Source organism: Mus caroli, chromosome 6 (genome assembly GCF_900094665.2).
Source record: "Mus caroli chromosome 6, CAROLI_EIJ_v1.1, whole genome shotgun sequence".
In the NCBI taxonomy this organism is placed as follows: Eukaryota; Metazoa; Chordata; class Mammalia; order Rodentia; family Muridae; genus Mus; species Mus caroli.
In genome coordinates this window covers 31,343,688-31,358,569 of record NC_034575.1, presented here as the reverse complement: position 1 = coordinate 31,358,569, position 14,882 = coordinate 31,343,688, and the positions used below count along the sequence as shown (strand labels likewise).

At 43.8% G+C, this 14,882-nt stretch overlaps 1 protein-coding gene across 1 annotated transcript in view; it reads left to right on the top strand.

Moving 5' to 3' along the window:
* The window catches only part of Ptn (pleiotrophin), a 91,136-nt gene that overhangs the window by 66,397 nt on the left and 9,857 nt on the right, over positions 1 to 14,882 (top strand). The window contains exon 4 of the mRNA XM_021165378.2: positions 1,597 to 1,758. Within this exon, the coding sequence (XP_021021037.1) occupies positions 1,597 to 1,758 (162 nt within the window). The remainder of the gene's footprint in view (positions 1 to 1,596; positions 1,759 to 14,882) is intronic.

Genomic DNA, 14,882 nt, shown 5'->3' with positions numbered 1-14,882 from the left:
TTACTAGCCAGAAAGACTGTCCTGATGTCCTTTGGAGTCAAAAATGTTAGTTGTTAAGAATCATTGCTTATATAGGCATAAAATATGAACTGATCCTCACTCATCCAATCCCCACTTCACTCTCTACTTTCCCTTTTTGTGCTCATTCTCCCTCCTCAGATCCCTTGCGATTACTCTTTCTTTTGATCCCTTCCCCTCCTCCACATACGTTTATAGATTCTCTCAGTGACTCCAACAGGCCTTGTCACAGCCAACATTAATAGACTTCTGTCCCATTAATTCTAGTCACTTTCATGCTGTTCTGATCTCTGTCTACTTGAGACAAGTTCTCTCAACACTGCCAACTTTAATTCAATAATCAAAATTTTCATCTTTAGCCTATTATTCATCACTTTCCATCTTTAACTATATGCAATAATCTACATCAGTGGTTCTCAGCCTGTTAGTCTATACCCCTTTGGGGGTTGAACATCCCTTTCACAGAGGTTGCCTAAACCCATCAGAAAACACAACAGTAGAAAAATTACAGTTGTGAAGTAGCAACAAAAATAATTTTATGGTTGGGAGGGGGTCCTCACAACATAAGGAACTGTATGAAAATTCACGGGTTTACTGTCAGTGGAAACAGAAACTAGCAAGTCATATTAAGAAAGAACATTACTTTTGGGAAGGGTTGCTTGTTGTACGTTTGTACGAAACTAAATATTTGTTGACTTCAGCTTTTTAATGTTACTCATTAGTTTCTTTGGCTTTTTATCCTAAGATAAAATAAAAACATGCTTTTACAAAGCCCTGTGTATGAATCCATAGCATTTGCATCTGCATATATATTCTAGCCAAGAACTTAGAAGCAATCTAGGCATCTTTCATCTGGTAAAGGGATAAATAAACTTTGATATATCTATAGTGTAGAATGTTATTTATATGTATAAAAGCACATACTATTGATTTACACAACTTAAATCGGTTGTCAGAAATTTATGCTAAGCAAAGCACTAGCTATGTCTCAGAGCTTGAGAGAGGCCTCAGTTGTGAGGAGCATCTGTTCATCTTGCAGTGGATCCAAGTTTGGTTTTCAGCACTCACAACTATCAATACTCCAGTTCAAGAGGATCACTTACCATCTCCTAGACTCCTGGGTAACAGAGTAGCCAGTCACAAACATTCACATCGTTTTACATTTCCCTTCATGAAATGAAAAGTGCTGGGGAAGATATTTGTGGTTGTAAGGAATTTAGGTGATAAAAAGGCTATGACTGTATAAGGCGACATCCGGGCCCCTTACACTGGGATCATGTATATTAATGGTGTTCATATGCATTCACGCTGATAGAACTATACACGCTCATGCATATAAAACTTAAAAGGTCTCACTACACTCGTGGAATGTCCTTTTCACATGGTAGACCTACAGTTATTCAAGATACTGAAATTAGGGGAAATTGGTTGAAGATTGTACGGAGTCTCTTTGTGTTGTTTCTTATAACTTCATGTACTGTGGCTTAGATACAACCTCTTAACATCAAAACTGTGTCCCTATTATTGCCACAATGAGCTCTCTTAAGGATTTTCCTTTCATTGTATTGTGTTGTTTAGCTGAGTGCAAGTACCAGTTCCAGGCTTGGGGAGAATGTGACCTCAATACCGCCTTGAAGACCAGAACTGGCAGCCTGAAGCGAGCCCTGCACAATGCTGACTGTCAGAAAACTGTCACCATCTCCAAGCCCTGTGGCAAGCTCACCAAGCCCAAGCCTCAAGGTAAGAAGCTGTCCTTCTGACAGTTTCAGTAGACTGACAAGCTCAGGAATAACCCAAAGATTCTCGAAGAGAAAGTTAAGTGAGTTACATTAGGACAGCAATTGAACAATGCCCCTTGGCTGAGCATACTGTCAGGAGGCTGTCTCTGAGCTCAAGTGGACGTTCTCTGCATACATGAACAAGAATACAAGGAAAAACCTCCACAAAACATGGCAGTTAAGGTGGCTGCTGCTTGGGTAACTAACGTCTGTTATCCTAAATTTTAAATTGGGACAAGATAAATGAACTTATGTTGTTTGTAATACAGAAAACTTTAAATCAAACCTCTCTCAGGCTATTTATAGAATAATTTTTACAGAATCAGGAATAATACAGTTTATATTTTTTATCTTTATTATATATATATATATATATATGGAGAGAGAGAGAGAGAGAGAGAGAGAGAGAGAGAGAGTACTTGTTCCCAGAATGCCAGACTCTGCATTCATGCTGGACTCTGCATTCATGCTGGACTCTGCATTCATGCTGGAGATGGTAAAGCAAGACAAACATAGCTGTGGTTTCATGTCAAGAGGTGGTAAATTCTTTCATTTCATGAGTATGAAGGACTGAATTCCGTGTCTTCCAAGTCTCTCTTTTCAACTCTAACCTGACCCGTATCTCAGAATGTGACTATATTTATAAGTATGGACTTTCAAAGTATAACTAAATACAAGTGAAGTCATAGGAGTGGGTCCAAATCCAATGTAGTTTATTTTCTTATAAGAGGTGATTAGGAAACAGACACCCTCAGAGGGAGTGTCATCTGAGGACACAGGAGGAGAAGTGCCAGCCACAGAGAGAAGTCTCACAAGAAATCAGGCCAGTCCAACACTTTGATCTCAGACTTACAGTCTCTAGAATTGTGGGAGAATGCATACCTATTATCTTCGCTGCTCATGTTGTGTCTCTTTGTGTAGCTCCCCTTGACAATTCATGGCATAAGCTTCAATGAAATCCACATTAAAATACCCCCTTGACCTCTCCTTGTACTTGACTCTTAAAATAAACTCGAAAATTCATCCTGTCAGATTCATTGTAAGGAGAAATTCAGATATATGCTGGTGGTTAGCCAAAATAAGAAAAAGAACTTGCCCCAGAAGCTGAGGGTGGCTGGTGGTTTGTACTGATGACAAGAGAGGCTTCTTTCTAGATGCCAAGCTTTTCATCTTTTGATGGAGTTGGCAATGGAAAGGGCCACCTCTAATCTCAGGATGGCTGGGTACCGTGAGACATCAGATGCCGGATCTCAGGTTTTGGCTACCTTCCCAGGGAGCTTTACCAACTTTCTAAGTGTTACATGTCTAGCCACAACCAGTTAAAAAGCAGGAGCCACTTTCAGAAATGGAAGAGTTCAGATATTCAGTCTTTAGATTGACTCATTCAAAGCATCAATTGAACCAATGTGGCACCAATGTGGAGAGAATTGAAAGGGAGAGAATGTAAGGAGTTCTCTTTGCTCCCACACAGTGATTCTCTGCCCGGACTCTGTTCTAGAATTTTCCATGGGAACATAGAAAATTCCCACTGCCCAGACTTTAATCAGACCCTCCCAACCAGATGACCATTGGTTCTATAAGGATGAATGATTCTTAGAAAATGTTGATACACAGCTAAAATTGAAAAGCTCACATATTTCATTATGAAATCCTCTGACAGAGATGATGCCCATATACACACCATCCCTGTGGCAGTGTAGGAGAGGAAATGCAGATTGATAAAAGAGGAGGAAAAGTCAGAAGGAGCCCAGAATGATGGTGAGGTTGATTAATATAAAAACTTTCAAACAAAACAAAACAAAACAAAACAAAACCAAAAACCAAAAAACCTTAGTAGACCACAACTGAAAAGAATCCTTATGGATATTCAGTAAAAATGGAGTCTCAATTTTAATTGGACTGTTGGATATTTCCGTTATTTTCCTTTTTATAACCTAGTGATAGTCGATGACTTAATGGTTTTATTACATTCAGTTTTAAATATGGTGGTGAAAATACCTCAAGTAGATAGGTTTATTCATATTATATAATGAAGGCTAGTAACTAATTTACAATGGATTAGCCTGAGTTTACCTCATGTTCCAAAATTCTGTTTTAGGCATTTTATAGATCATAGGCCATCCAAATATAATCTTCTTCTTACCCTAATAGGCCCTTGTTAAAAATAATCAATCTTTTCCATCTAAAACACTGAAAATTTTAATAAATGTCATTTTTGCACTATACAGTCTGCACAAATAATATATGTACTGTAAAAGATGAGCCAGGGAGATGTGTCAGACTAGAGATTTTTCAAAAATGGGTTACACAAACACATTCTTTGATGTGGGTTTTGGGTTTTTTTTGGTTTAAATAAAATGCAACCAGTGATACTTGGGAGTTACATATTTTCATACTGTTTCCCAAATAACAGTACATCAATACTGCAGCCTCCTCTTTTCTGTAACTTCAGCCTTGAGAGAGCTCATTTTCTTCATGTGTTGAAAAGCAGATTCTACTAAGGCCATCCATGGTCATTATTATGGTTGTTCTCCCTCCTGCACATTTCTTTAGGTACCATACAGGTGCCATCTCATAAGGTCCCATGTAGCAGTATAGAGAGGAGACAGACGGACACTAGTTAATATCCTTTCCCAGTGACTTCTCTCAGACATAACAGAACCAAGATTTGGCAAGCTCTTCGTTTGTACTCCCTTTTTAAACCTGATCATACATTACAGAAATCATAGTAATGATTTTTTGAAGTTTAATTTTTCTTTGAAAGAAGCTCTGAAGTTTAATTTTTCTTTGATCTAAGAGAGAGCAAGCTCTGTAAAGCCCCATGCCAGTGGTCTGAATGAGAGAAAATATCTGCCCCTTCCATACTCAGACATTAACTGTAAGAGTTCAGAAGACATCAGGTATGAGTGTCAGGAAAATCAGGGCCTAGCCTGTTTTGCTTTTCAGTGTGTTCATTTTGCCCTGAGCAAGAAATGTACATAGTAGATGATTAATAAAGATTCACATGGTAAATAGATGCTAAAGTGGAGAAGACTCTGCTATGAAGCCCTCTAGAGTGTTGTGGAAATAAAAATATTTCTTTACCAAAGCATATTCTAAAATAGCATAATATAAATGACTGTCTTCCTTCACTCAACAAAGCCTAAGTTATCAGTCCCTTCTCTTATTTTAATTCAGTCTGGCAAGAGGGCAGAGAGCTGTAAGAACTCACTAGTTTTAACTGGGAAGTCTAATAGGAGCCCCTTCCTCATTTAATTTGAATTGCAAAGCAATTCTGAGCAACAGCATTTATTTATCCCAAGTGCTCTGAGAAAGCACATGATCTGAGAGGTTCACTGACCGTGCCAGAGGCTTCATAGCTTGGGTAAACCACAGACCGGGCACTGAGGTCATCTTCAGATGGTATGGGAGATGCCATCCTTGTCCTTGCCTCTCAGTTGCACCATGCCAGTTCCCATCTTGTTAACTCATGAAACGTTTATCATGTGAGGCACTCTATTTTTTTGTCTACACTCATCAAATGGCTGAGGAGTTTCTGGGAAGTCGCCTCTTATCTGATCTAGCCTCTATGTAACAAATGAATATAGCCAATATTTGAGAGCTCAGCCACTTCCGTCCTGTCTGGAATCTAACAGCAGGGGCTGGAGTTCCAAGTTTTATTCTTGTTTGTCTTCTGGACATATTTACTTTTTTCATATACGAGACCCACCTGAAAGGGTCTTTTTTTAAAATAACTTTCAGACTTTTCTAAACAAATGGCAAAAGATATTGTGGTTTTGTGGAGAGCTGGTGATCATTAAAACACATTTAATTATTTCAAATATTTGAACCTCTGAGCTTATAACCTCAGTCCCATCTCCTCTGTCATCAGCTACGTCCTCAAACACACAGTTGAGGCCTGTTTGGTCTTGTTTCCATTTCTTTGTTTAGAGATCTCTTTTATTACTCTCTTACAGTTTAGTTCCGCTCTTGTGTTAATATGACGACTATGTAATTTAGTTTCAAATTGGAGCATGGTTGTTGTTAGATCTTTGAACACTCACTATTAAGTAAAGGAAAAACTGGACACTATCTTTGAGACCTGACTATTGCTAATTAGGTAAAAATTTAGAATTGTTGATTAGAAAACAAATGGACCTAGAAAGTCTTGAGTTTCCATTTCCATCTGAACAATTGCAAAACTGCTAATTATCACATTCAGGCAAGAATTGCATTAAAATTCATTCCAGCTCATTCTGGCAAGCCAGCCTTTTAAAATGTAGAAAGGATACTAGCTGCTGCTCTGTCAACGTTATGTAAATCCCATCCTTCAGGCTCAGCCCACAATCTCAATGACACAGGGTATCTTCTTGAATCTCATTATTTAACAATTCCCACATTTGCATATGAAGAACTCACTTAACCCAACAGAACTTCATAAGACATATCCAGAGGGAAAGAGGTGGAATAAGGGGATATAAATGGTGCATAAGATGGGTATCATTTTCCTAGAGGTCCATCCAGGTAGTGTGGCTTTGAGAACCTACAGAGATAATCAAAACTTAGCTAATTATTACCAGCCTTTCAGTAAAGACCCAGAGAATGAATGTATTGGAGACTACAGCTTTTATTTGTTTAGGAAACAAAACCATTTTAATTAATGAAGGTTAATTTAATCAGAAAAACCTTGTATCTGCCAGTGATTTTAGGTGCTTCAAGATCCACACCAGTTGGCTAAACATAAGGGGGATTTTTCAAGTGTATTATATAGTTCAAAGACTCTCCAGGAGACCAGAGGATCTGGCTTGGATAATGCAAGGCCAGTAACAATGCAGCCAAAGGCAACAGACCCAGGAAAAGTATCTAACCACCCCACATGGGGTTGTTTTTAGCAAAAACCTTCTGCTAATATTAACTCTTGCTCAGCACATGTAATGCAATAACTCAAAGCCTGAAAGATCCTTCTTAGCTTTCTCACCACCAGACCCTTCAACTCCTTTTTGTGGGAATATTCAGTATCTCCAAATTTGGTCCCTATTGTGAGATATATTGTGAGATATATCATGTATATCCCTATATGCATTTAATCCCACCAGCTTGATAGTGAAATAACCTAGTGGAGAAACCCCCACTCAATTCCTGATTCTGCATGCACCCAAAGAATCAGGAGAGACCATGAGGTAGATTATGACAGAGCTCCCGACCAACACGTATCTCACACAGGAGACAACAGCTGTCGGCCATGTGGCTTGAAAGCTAGGGGTTTTTATAGAAAAGGGTCTGGGGCTGGGGGAGGAATTGGTGCGGTTTCACATGATTGGTTCATTTAAACATCAGCAGACTGTACATGCAGATCGAGGTAACAGCAGAGCATCTGGTTAACATTTAACCCATGTCAGAAGGGCGGGAAATAGGGAGGCACTGGGCCACTCAGGACCTGTCATTCTCTTTATCTTTATGACCAAGCAGCCTCAGGAATGTCCTAATGACGGGCCTGCCCTGGCATGTCCTGGCCTGCTCCACAGTGTTCTCAGCCCCAGGCTTCTAAGCTCACAAACAACTCTTTGGACTAATTGACATGAGTTACATGAAACACAGGTCTTAAATTTCATTTTCTTTCATTCCCCTCTTCTTCTACTAACTAATTCTAATCTTAGAATTTCAAAAGCCCATATCTCCTAATTCTTCTTCTATTTGAATTATAGGCTGGTACTGTCGTTGTAAAACCATGAGCTTGACTGCATCTACTCTACTCTGAATAAAAGCGATTCCCTTATTTATTATGCAGGGGCCAAAAATTAAAACTAAGCATATAATAAGAATCAATCCAGTGAGGGCAGAAAATAGAGTGGTCATCCATGGAGACCAAGAATACCACGACTAGAACCATCCCTGTTGAGCTTCTCTATCTTGCCTTCTCTGATCTAATCTTTCTCTCAGTTTCTGCATAGAATCTCTGACTATTTCTGTGTGGTCTGCGTAAAAACAGCATTCTTCTTTTAGGGCTGCACAAAGTCCTCCTTCTTTTAAAAACAGTACATCTAGACCTCTTCTGTTTTGTAAAACTACTTCTGACAGAGAGATTAAAGATTTTTCTAAGGCATCTATAGCTTTTTCTAACATCCTTAGGTCTTCATTGACAACATCTCTTAAAGACTGGATTCCTTGTCTTCCCTCAATTTAAGGCTGCTGCCCCTGTTCCTACTCCTGCTGTAAGTCCTACCCCCATTAACATAGCTAGGGTAAGGGAGACTGGCTCTCTTTTAAATCTCCCCTGGGTATATTCATCCTCTAGGCAGGAAGCAGGATGATAATACACGTGAGGCAATAACTGAACCATGACACAAAAATCATGAGAGGGGTCAAAAACACTAGTTGATATGCATGGGGTGAGTCCTGTACTACGAGCCCACCAGCCAACTGGAGATGGCACAAGGTAATAATTGGTATCTGTCCTGGACACGGAATGAGTTCAACCACATAGGTGTTGGTGGGAAGGAGGGAGTGTCCCTATACAGAGACCAGGGCTCCTTCCGGACACCTCAGTCAAAGTTAATTCTTGCCCTGTTCCCCATGAGCAGGAAGCATGGTTACTGGTTTTGTTAAAGTTTCCATCAAAGGTGATTCCCTCATAGTATGGAGGGCTTGAGGATATGCATAACCAACAGTCAGTAGTTGCATCGGGATCTGTTTCATTGAGGTCAAAGTAAGCCCCTCGGACCAAATTAAACAGTCTCTGTCCCATGGGGGGGGGTATGTGGGGGCGATGGTCAAGGGCTCTTGGGGAGTCTTTTGGGTGGTGGGTAAGGTCGGGGCCGGCTTTGGGAGAAGGGGTCAGTTCGGCTCAGGGAGCACCTTATTAGGGCCTACTGGTAGGGCTGGAGGGCTTTCAATGTTTAGACGGACATGGAACAATGATCCAGGTCTACTACCATAATTGTAGAACACGATTCCCCAGGTCATGCCTCCAATACACTGGGCAAGGGCATAATTTTTTCCCATTTCTGTGAACTGCAGTTTCACATCATCTGAGTCTGTAGATTTGCATTCCTGATTTTTGTATAGCCCCATTACTGCATGTTTGTCTGGCCCCTTATTTTGAAAAGAAAACTAATCTATCCCCAGAGGGCTTAACGGCCCATTTCCAATCTCCATCATTTGAGGTAACACAACTCCATTGACTGCAATAGTACCACTTAGGCCCCCCACACCAGGAACTCTTAATATGCTTGGGGCAGCTTTAAAACCCATAGCTTCGGACCTCATTACAGGGAGTACTCTTGGCTGCAGGAATGATTTGGTGAATGCAAAAATACAGGGTTGGCCACCATGCCCCAGAGGTTCTAATTTTGCGGTGGTAAATAGTATTCCCCCCGATTGGGATAACACTTGACAAGTGAGATTCATAGGCTGGTGTGGGTTGTCACTCTTCTTCAGGATGGCGCCAACGACATAGGCGCAACTTAAGAGGATTAGCAGTCTTTTCCAGGTTCCACTCATTTTGGTCAGCCTCAGGGGGTGCCTTCTTGACATGAGATGCATGAACCCAGGTTGGGATTCCTTCCACTTTAACGGCAGTGGGTGTCGTTAGCAGCACCAAGTAGGGTCCTTTCCACCATGGCTCAAGGTTCCCCACTCCATGTCTCCTCACCAGGACAGTGTCTCCTACTTCAAACTGATGCGGCACCTGTATGTCAGCAGCAACATAGGTTTCTTTTAACTGTTCCCAGACCCCCTTTCTCACAATTTCAAGAGCCTTGAGCTGGGCTAAAAGGTGAGAGGAGGGGATGAACGATATATCTGGGCAAGTTTTACTCTCTACTGTCACATAGATGGGCAGAGGCGCCCCATACATTAATTCAAAGGGTGTTAGGCCAGAGGCTCCAGTGGTGTTACGGGCCTTGAATAAAGCATAAGGGAGAAGGGCTGTCCAATAATTCCTGCCAGTCTCTAAGGTCAATTTAGTCAAGGCTTCTTTTAGAGTTCTATTCATTCTTTCTACCTGTTCTGAACACTGGGGTCTGTAAGCACAATGTAACTTCCAATTCATCCCCAGCTGTCTAGCCAATCCCTGGCTTACCTGGGAGACGAAGGCAGGCCCATTGTCTGACCCAAGTACATTTGGTACCCTGAAACGGGGAAAGATTTCTTTGAGTATCTTCTTGGCTACCACTGTGGCTGTCTCTTTCTTGATGGGAAACACTTCAACCCACCCAGAAAAGGTATCTATAAAGACTAACAGATATTTATTTCTGTACCGGGCTGGTTTTACCTCAGTAAAATCAGTTTCCCAGTAGGTCCCAGGTCTGTCTCCCCGCAGACGCCTTCTGCCATGGAGCCTGCTGGATCCAGCATTGGTGAGCGCACAGGCTCGGCAGTTTCTCACCAGGTCTTCTGCCGCCCTTTGTAGTCCAGGAATGTGATAGGGGAACCTACTGACTAATTTTATCATCTTTTTAGATCCTAAATGAGTGAGACAGTGTATGTCAGCTAAGTACTTTAGCCCCTCTTCTTCTGTGAGAACCTTTCTCTCTGTCTCTCCTTCAGCTAGTTGGGGCCCAGTTTTAATTACCAGAGTCATTGGCCCCTAAGCTGCTTCTTTAGCCGCTTGGTCTGCCATTTGATTTCCCCTTTTTACTGATCCGGTTCCTTTTTGATGTCCTGGGCAGTGGATGATCGCTACCTTGAGAGGCAGATGAACAGCCTCCAACAAACCAAGGATCTCTTCTTTGTTCTTAATGTCTTTTCCAGTGGAGGTCAATAAGCCATGCTGCCTATAGACTGCTCCATGGACATGAGCCATAGCAAAAGCATATTGGCTGTCAGTGTAAATATTGATAGCCTTACCCTCTGCCAGCCTCAAAGCCTGGGTTAGAGCGACGAGCTTCACTTTTTGAGCTGAGGTTCCCTCAGGTAGACTGCTGGACCATATGACAGATTTTCCATCTACTACCGCTGCCCCAGCCCTTCGCTTACCTTCTACCACAAAGCTGCTTCCGTCAATGAACCAGGTTGCTTCTCCTGGCCACAGCTGGTCAGTGAGGTCTGGTCAAGTTCCAGTTTTCTTCTGCCAATATCTCCCCGCAGTTGTGCATGGGGGGGGGTTGTTTTTTATAGTTTTGGGTAGTAAGGTAGCAGGATTGAGGACAGCAGGGGGAACAGAAGTCACTCACTCAGTCAGCAGCAAGCTTTGATAGTGAGTCATTTGGGCGTTGGTCATCCAGCGGTCTGGCGGTTGCCTGATAATGCTCTCAAGAGAGTGTGGAGCCACCACAGTAACATTCTGGCCCATAGTCAGCTTATCAGCATCTTTTACCAGCACTGCGGTGGCTGCTATCGCTCATAGGCATAAAGGCCATTCGCTAGCCAGAGTCCAGTTTCTTTGATAGATAAGCTACTAGGTGCTTCCAGGGCCCTAGGGTTTGAGTAAGGACTCCGTGGGCTACCCTGTTTCTCTTGTCAATATATAAGGTGAATGGCTTATGTATATCTGGGAGGCTTGTAGCAAGGCCTTTTTCAGAATCTCAAAAGCTGACTGATGTTTTTGGGACCAAATGAATTCCCCTCTTTCCTTTGTTAGGGGGTACAGTGGGGCCGCCAGGGTGGCAAACCCTGGGAACCATAGTCTACAGAATCCTACTGTCCCCAGGAACTCTCTTACCTGGTGAGGGGTGGTCACGGTCGGGATTCACATCACTGTCTGTTTTCTGGTGTCGGTGAACCATCGTTGTCCATTCCTCAGGATGTATCCCAAGTAGGTCACCTCTGTTCAGCATAATTGCGCCTTTTTAGCTGAGACTTGATATCCCAACTCACCCAATTAGACCAGGATGTTCTGGGTCCCAAGTTTGCACTCTTCACGAGTTCCTGCAGCTATCAGAAGGTCATCAACGTACTATACAAGGATCACCTGGGGATTGTTGGCTCGAAAAGAGGCAAGGTCTCGGTGCAAGGCCTCATCAAACAAAGTGGGTGAATTTTTGAATCCCTGGGGTAGCCTTGTCCATGTGAGCTGTCCAGTCTTTCCACTTTCTGGATCTCACCATTCAAAGGCGAATAGGGGTTGACTATTGGGGTGTAATCTCAGACAGAAGAAGGCATCTTTAAGATCTAGAACCGTGTACCAGGTTTGCTCAGGTGGTAGTGTGCTGAGCAGGCTATAAGGATTGCGCACTGTGGGGTGGATGTCCTGAACTCGTTTGTTTACCTCTCTGAGGTCCTGTACAGGACGGTAGTCGTTCGTCCCCGGTTTCTTTACTGGGAGTAGTAGGGTATTCTCCTTGGAAGAAGAGAATACCCCACTACTTGCAGGGGACTAGGATCCCTTGTTGGAGAAGTCTGGTGATGTGGGGGCATATACCCTCCTGATCTTCTCTTCCCATGGGGTATTGTCAGACCCTAATGGGTGTAGCCCTGGACTTGAGCTCAATCACCACCGGGGGGACCTGCCTCACCATTCCCATAACCCCTCTTTTGGCCCATGCTTGAGGAAATCGAGTAAGCCAGTCCTATAGCCCCTCGGGAGGGGGTGTTAATTTGTCCTGATAGATTCAATATTCCTCTCCTAATTGTAAAGACATTGCTAAGGTTTGAGGTGTCTCTACTCCCCAAGATACCTTTGGTCTGGGAGAGGCGAAGGTTATTTGCACTTTCAATTTGGTTAATAAGTCTCTTCCCAATAGGGGCATGGGACACTCTGGAATGACCAGGAATGAATGAGTCACTTGCTTCCGTACTAGGTCCACTGTCCGGAACATGGTCCCCGGGTACGATTTCTGCTCTATGGCCCCAATGACTAATGTTTTTTCATTTTTTTTAACTTGGCCTAGTGGTGTCTTAAGCACTGAAAATTCCATGCCCGTGTCAACCAGGAAATTGACAGGGGTCCTCTCCACTTCTAATGTTACCCTAGGTGCGGGGAGGGGGGCCTAGCCCTGTATCCCCTAGTCTTCATCTTCTCCAAGGGACAGTAACTGTGTTCTCTACTTCCTCTTAGGGCATTCATGAGCCCAAATGGCCTGTATCCTTGCAGTACACATACTGGTCATTTCCTAGGTGTGGTTTATCTCTTCTGGGTCTCCTTGGTCCCTGCCGTTTTTTTGCCTCTCAGGTTCCCTGGCTGCCTAGGCCTACCTCTTCCTTTGTCTACTGTGGCAGCCAGAATCTGAGTCAAAACTTTCTCTTGCCTCTTGTCTCTCCTATCCTCATCTTCTCTCCTCTCTTTCTCCCTTTCTTGCTTTTAATCTTCTGTCTCTCTCTCTTGTGATATATTTTCTCAGCCGAGTCTCTAACTACATCCCTTATAGTGTAATCCTGTAACCCCTCAATCCGCTGTAACTTTTTCCTAATATCAGGAGCTGATTGCCCTATGAAGGCCATAATCACTGAGGCCCGCTGCCCCTCAGACATAGGATCAAACGTGGTATCTCCTGTAAGCCTCCATGAGCCTCTCCAAAAAGACTGAGGGGGGCTCAGTTGTTCCTTGCATGACCCCTTTTACCTTAGCCAAATTTGTGGGCTTACGTGTGGCCCCTCTGAGGCCTGCCACTAGAGCCTGATGATAATTGGACAGCCATTCCCTACCTTGTGCCATATTATAATCCCATTGAGGGTGGGTCAGAGGGAATCCTTCATCTATCTCGACTGGAGTCTGAACAGGCCTCCTGGGCTCATCTTGGACGTTCTAACGAGCTTCGAGGAGAATTCTCTCTCTCTCCTCAGTAGTACACAGGGTCTGTAGAAGCTGTTGGCAGTCGTTCCAGGTAGGCTGATGGGAGTACATCGGAGACTCTATCAGCCCAGTGAGCCCTGCAGGGTTTTCTGAAAAAGGAGGGTGATTAACTTTCCAGTTATAGAGATCAGAGGAGGAAAAGGGCCAATACTGCAGAAGTTGTAGGCTGTTCTGGTCGGCCTGAGGAGTCCCAACAGCCCTAAGGGGAAACGCCATGGTTGAATCGGCTGGCCCCTCAGGGGTGGCTCCCTGCTGGCTCCTTGTTCCTGCTGAGGGACCTCCTTCCCTGGTCGCTGAGGCTGGGCCGGGAGTGGGGCCAAGGGGCCTGGGGGTTGGGAAACTTGAAGGTAGGGTGGAGGCTGGGAATCGGGCCACTCAGGGGGTTCCTCTAACTTTGGGTAGATCTTAGGGGTGAGTGCTGGTGGAGTGTGGCACTCACCATCTTCTTTAGGCTGTGACTTCTGCGTCCCGTTCACAGCACTCTCTCGGACAGCCAGGATCCTAGTGCCTGGGCGTAAGGGTGGAAGAAACGGCCGAACCCATGGAGGCAGATACTGCGCCAAATCTTCCCACACTGTGATGTATGGTTGCTGGTCTGGGTGCAATCCTGGTCCTTCCTGAAAGACAACGGCCTTTACGGCCCTAATGGTGGGAAGATCAAACGTCCCCTCGGGCAGCCAGCCTACCCCAAAGGCGGGCCATTCCGAGGAACAGAAAGTCAATCAAGGTTTCTTTTTAACTATCACGGACAGATTTCATCCTCTTGCCCTAACATCCATCCAATGGTCCTTAGTCAAAGACAAAGGGGTGGACACAGTCTGTCCCATAACGAAAACCACAAACCACAAAGAGAAACAAAACAGCAACAGAGACAGAAGACACCAGTATATCCAAGCACACTCGTCTGCTCCTGGACTTGTACAACCAGCCAAATGCTACCTCTGACAGGGTGGGACTCTGCTTCCACTCCCTTTCTGGTAGAAAAAGCACCTTATCTTCCTCACTCTGCCAGATGACAGTCAGACCTTCCTAACTGTCCCTCACCCTGGATACTTCCTCCAGGGTCACCCTTGGAACATCTTCCAGGGTTGCAGCCTGTGGGGCCTTAGGTCATCTCTCTCCCACAGCCACTAGGTCCTTACGGTCCACAGTGGCAGCTGCCAGAATACAAGATAGCAGAACTAGGAACCCAGGCGGGACTTGAACCCACAATCCCAGAACTGAAAATATTAAGCCTAAATCAGAATCTTGCTGCAAGTGAGTCTGGGAAATATACTTGGTTGTTCAGATTAGACCTATAAATAGAAGATGATCCTGAAAGAGTCCTGGATTAGCATTTAGTGGGCTGATCTTTCAGAGTGGGCAGGAGTGGCACA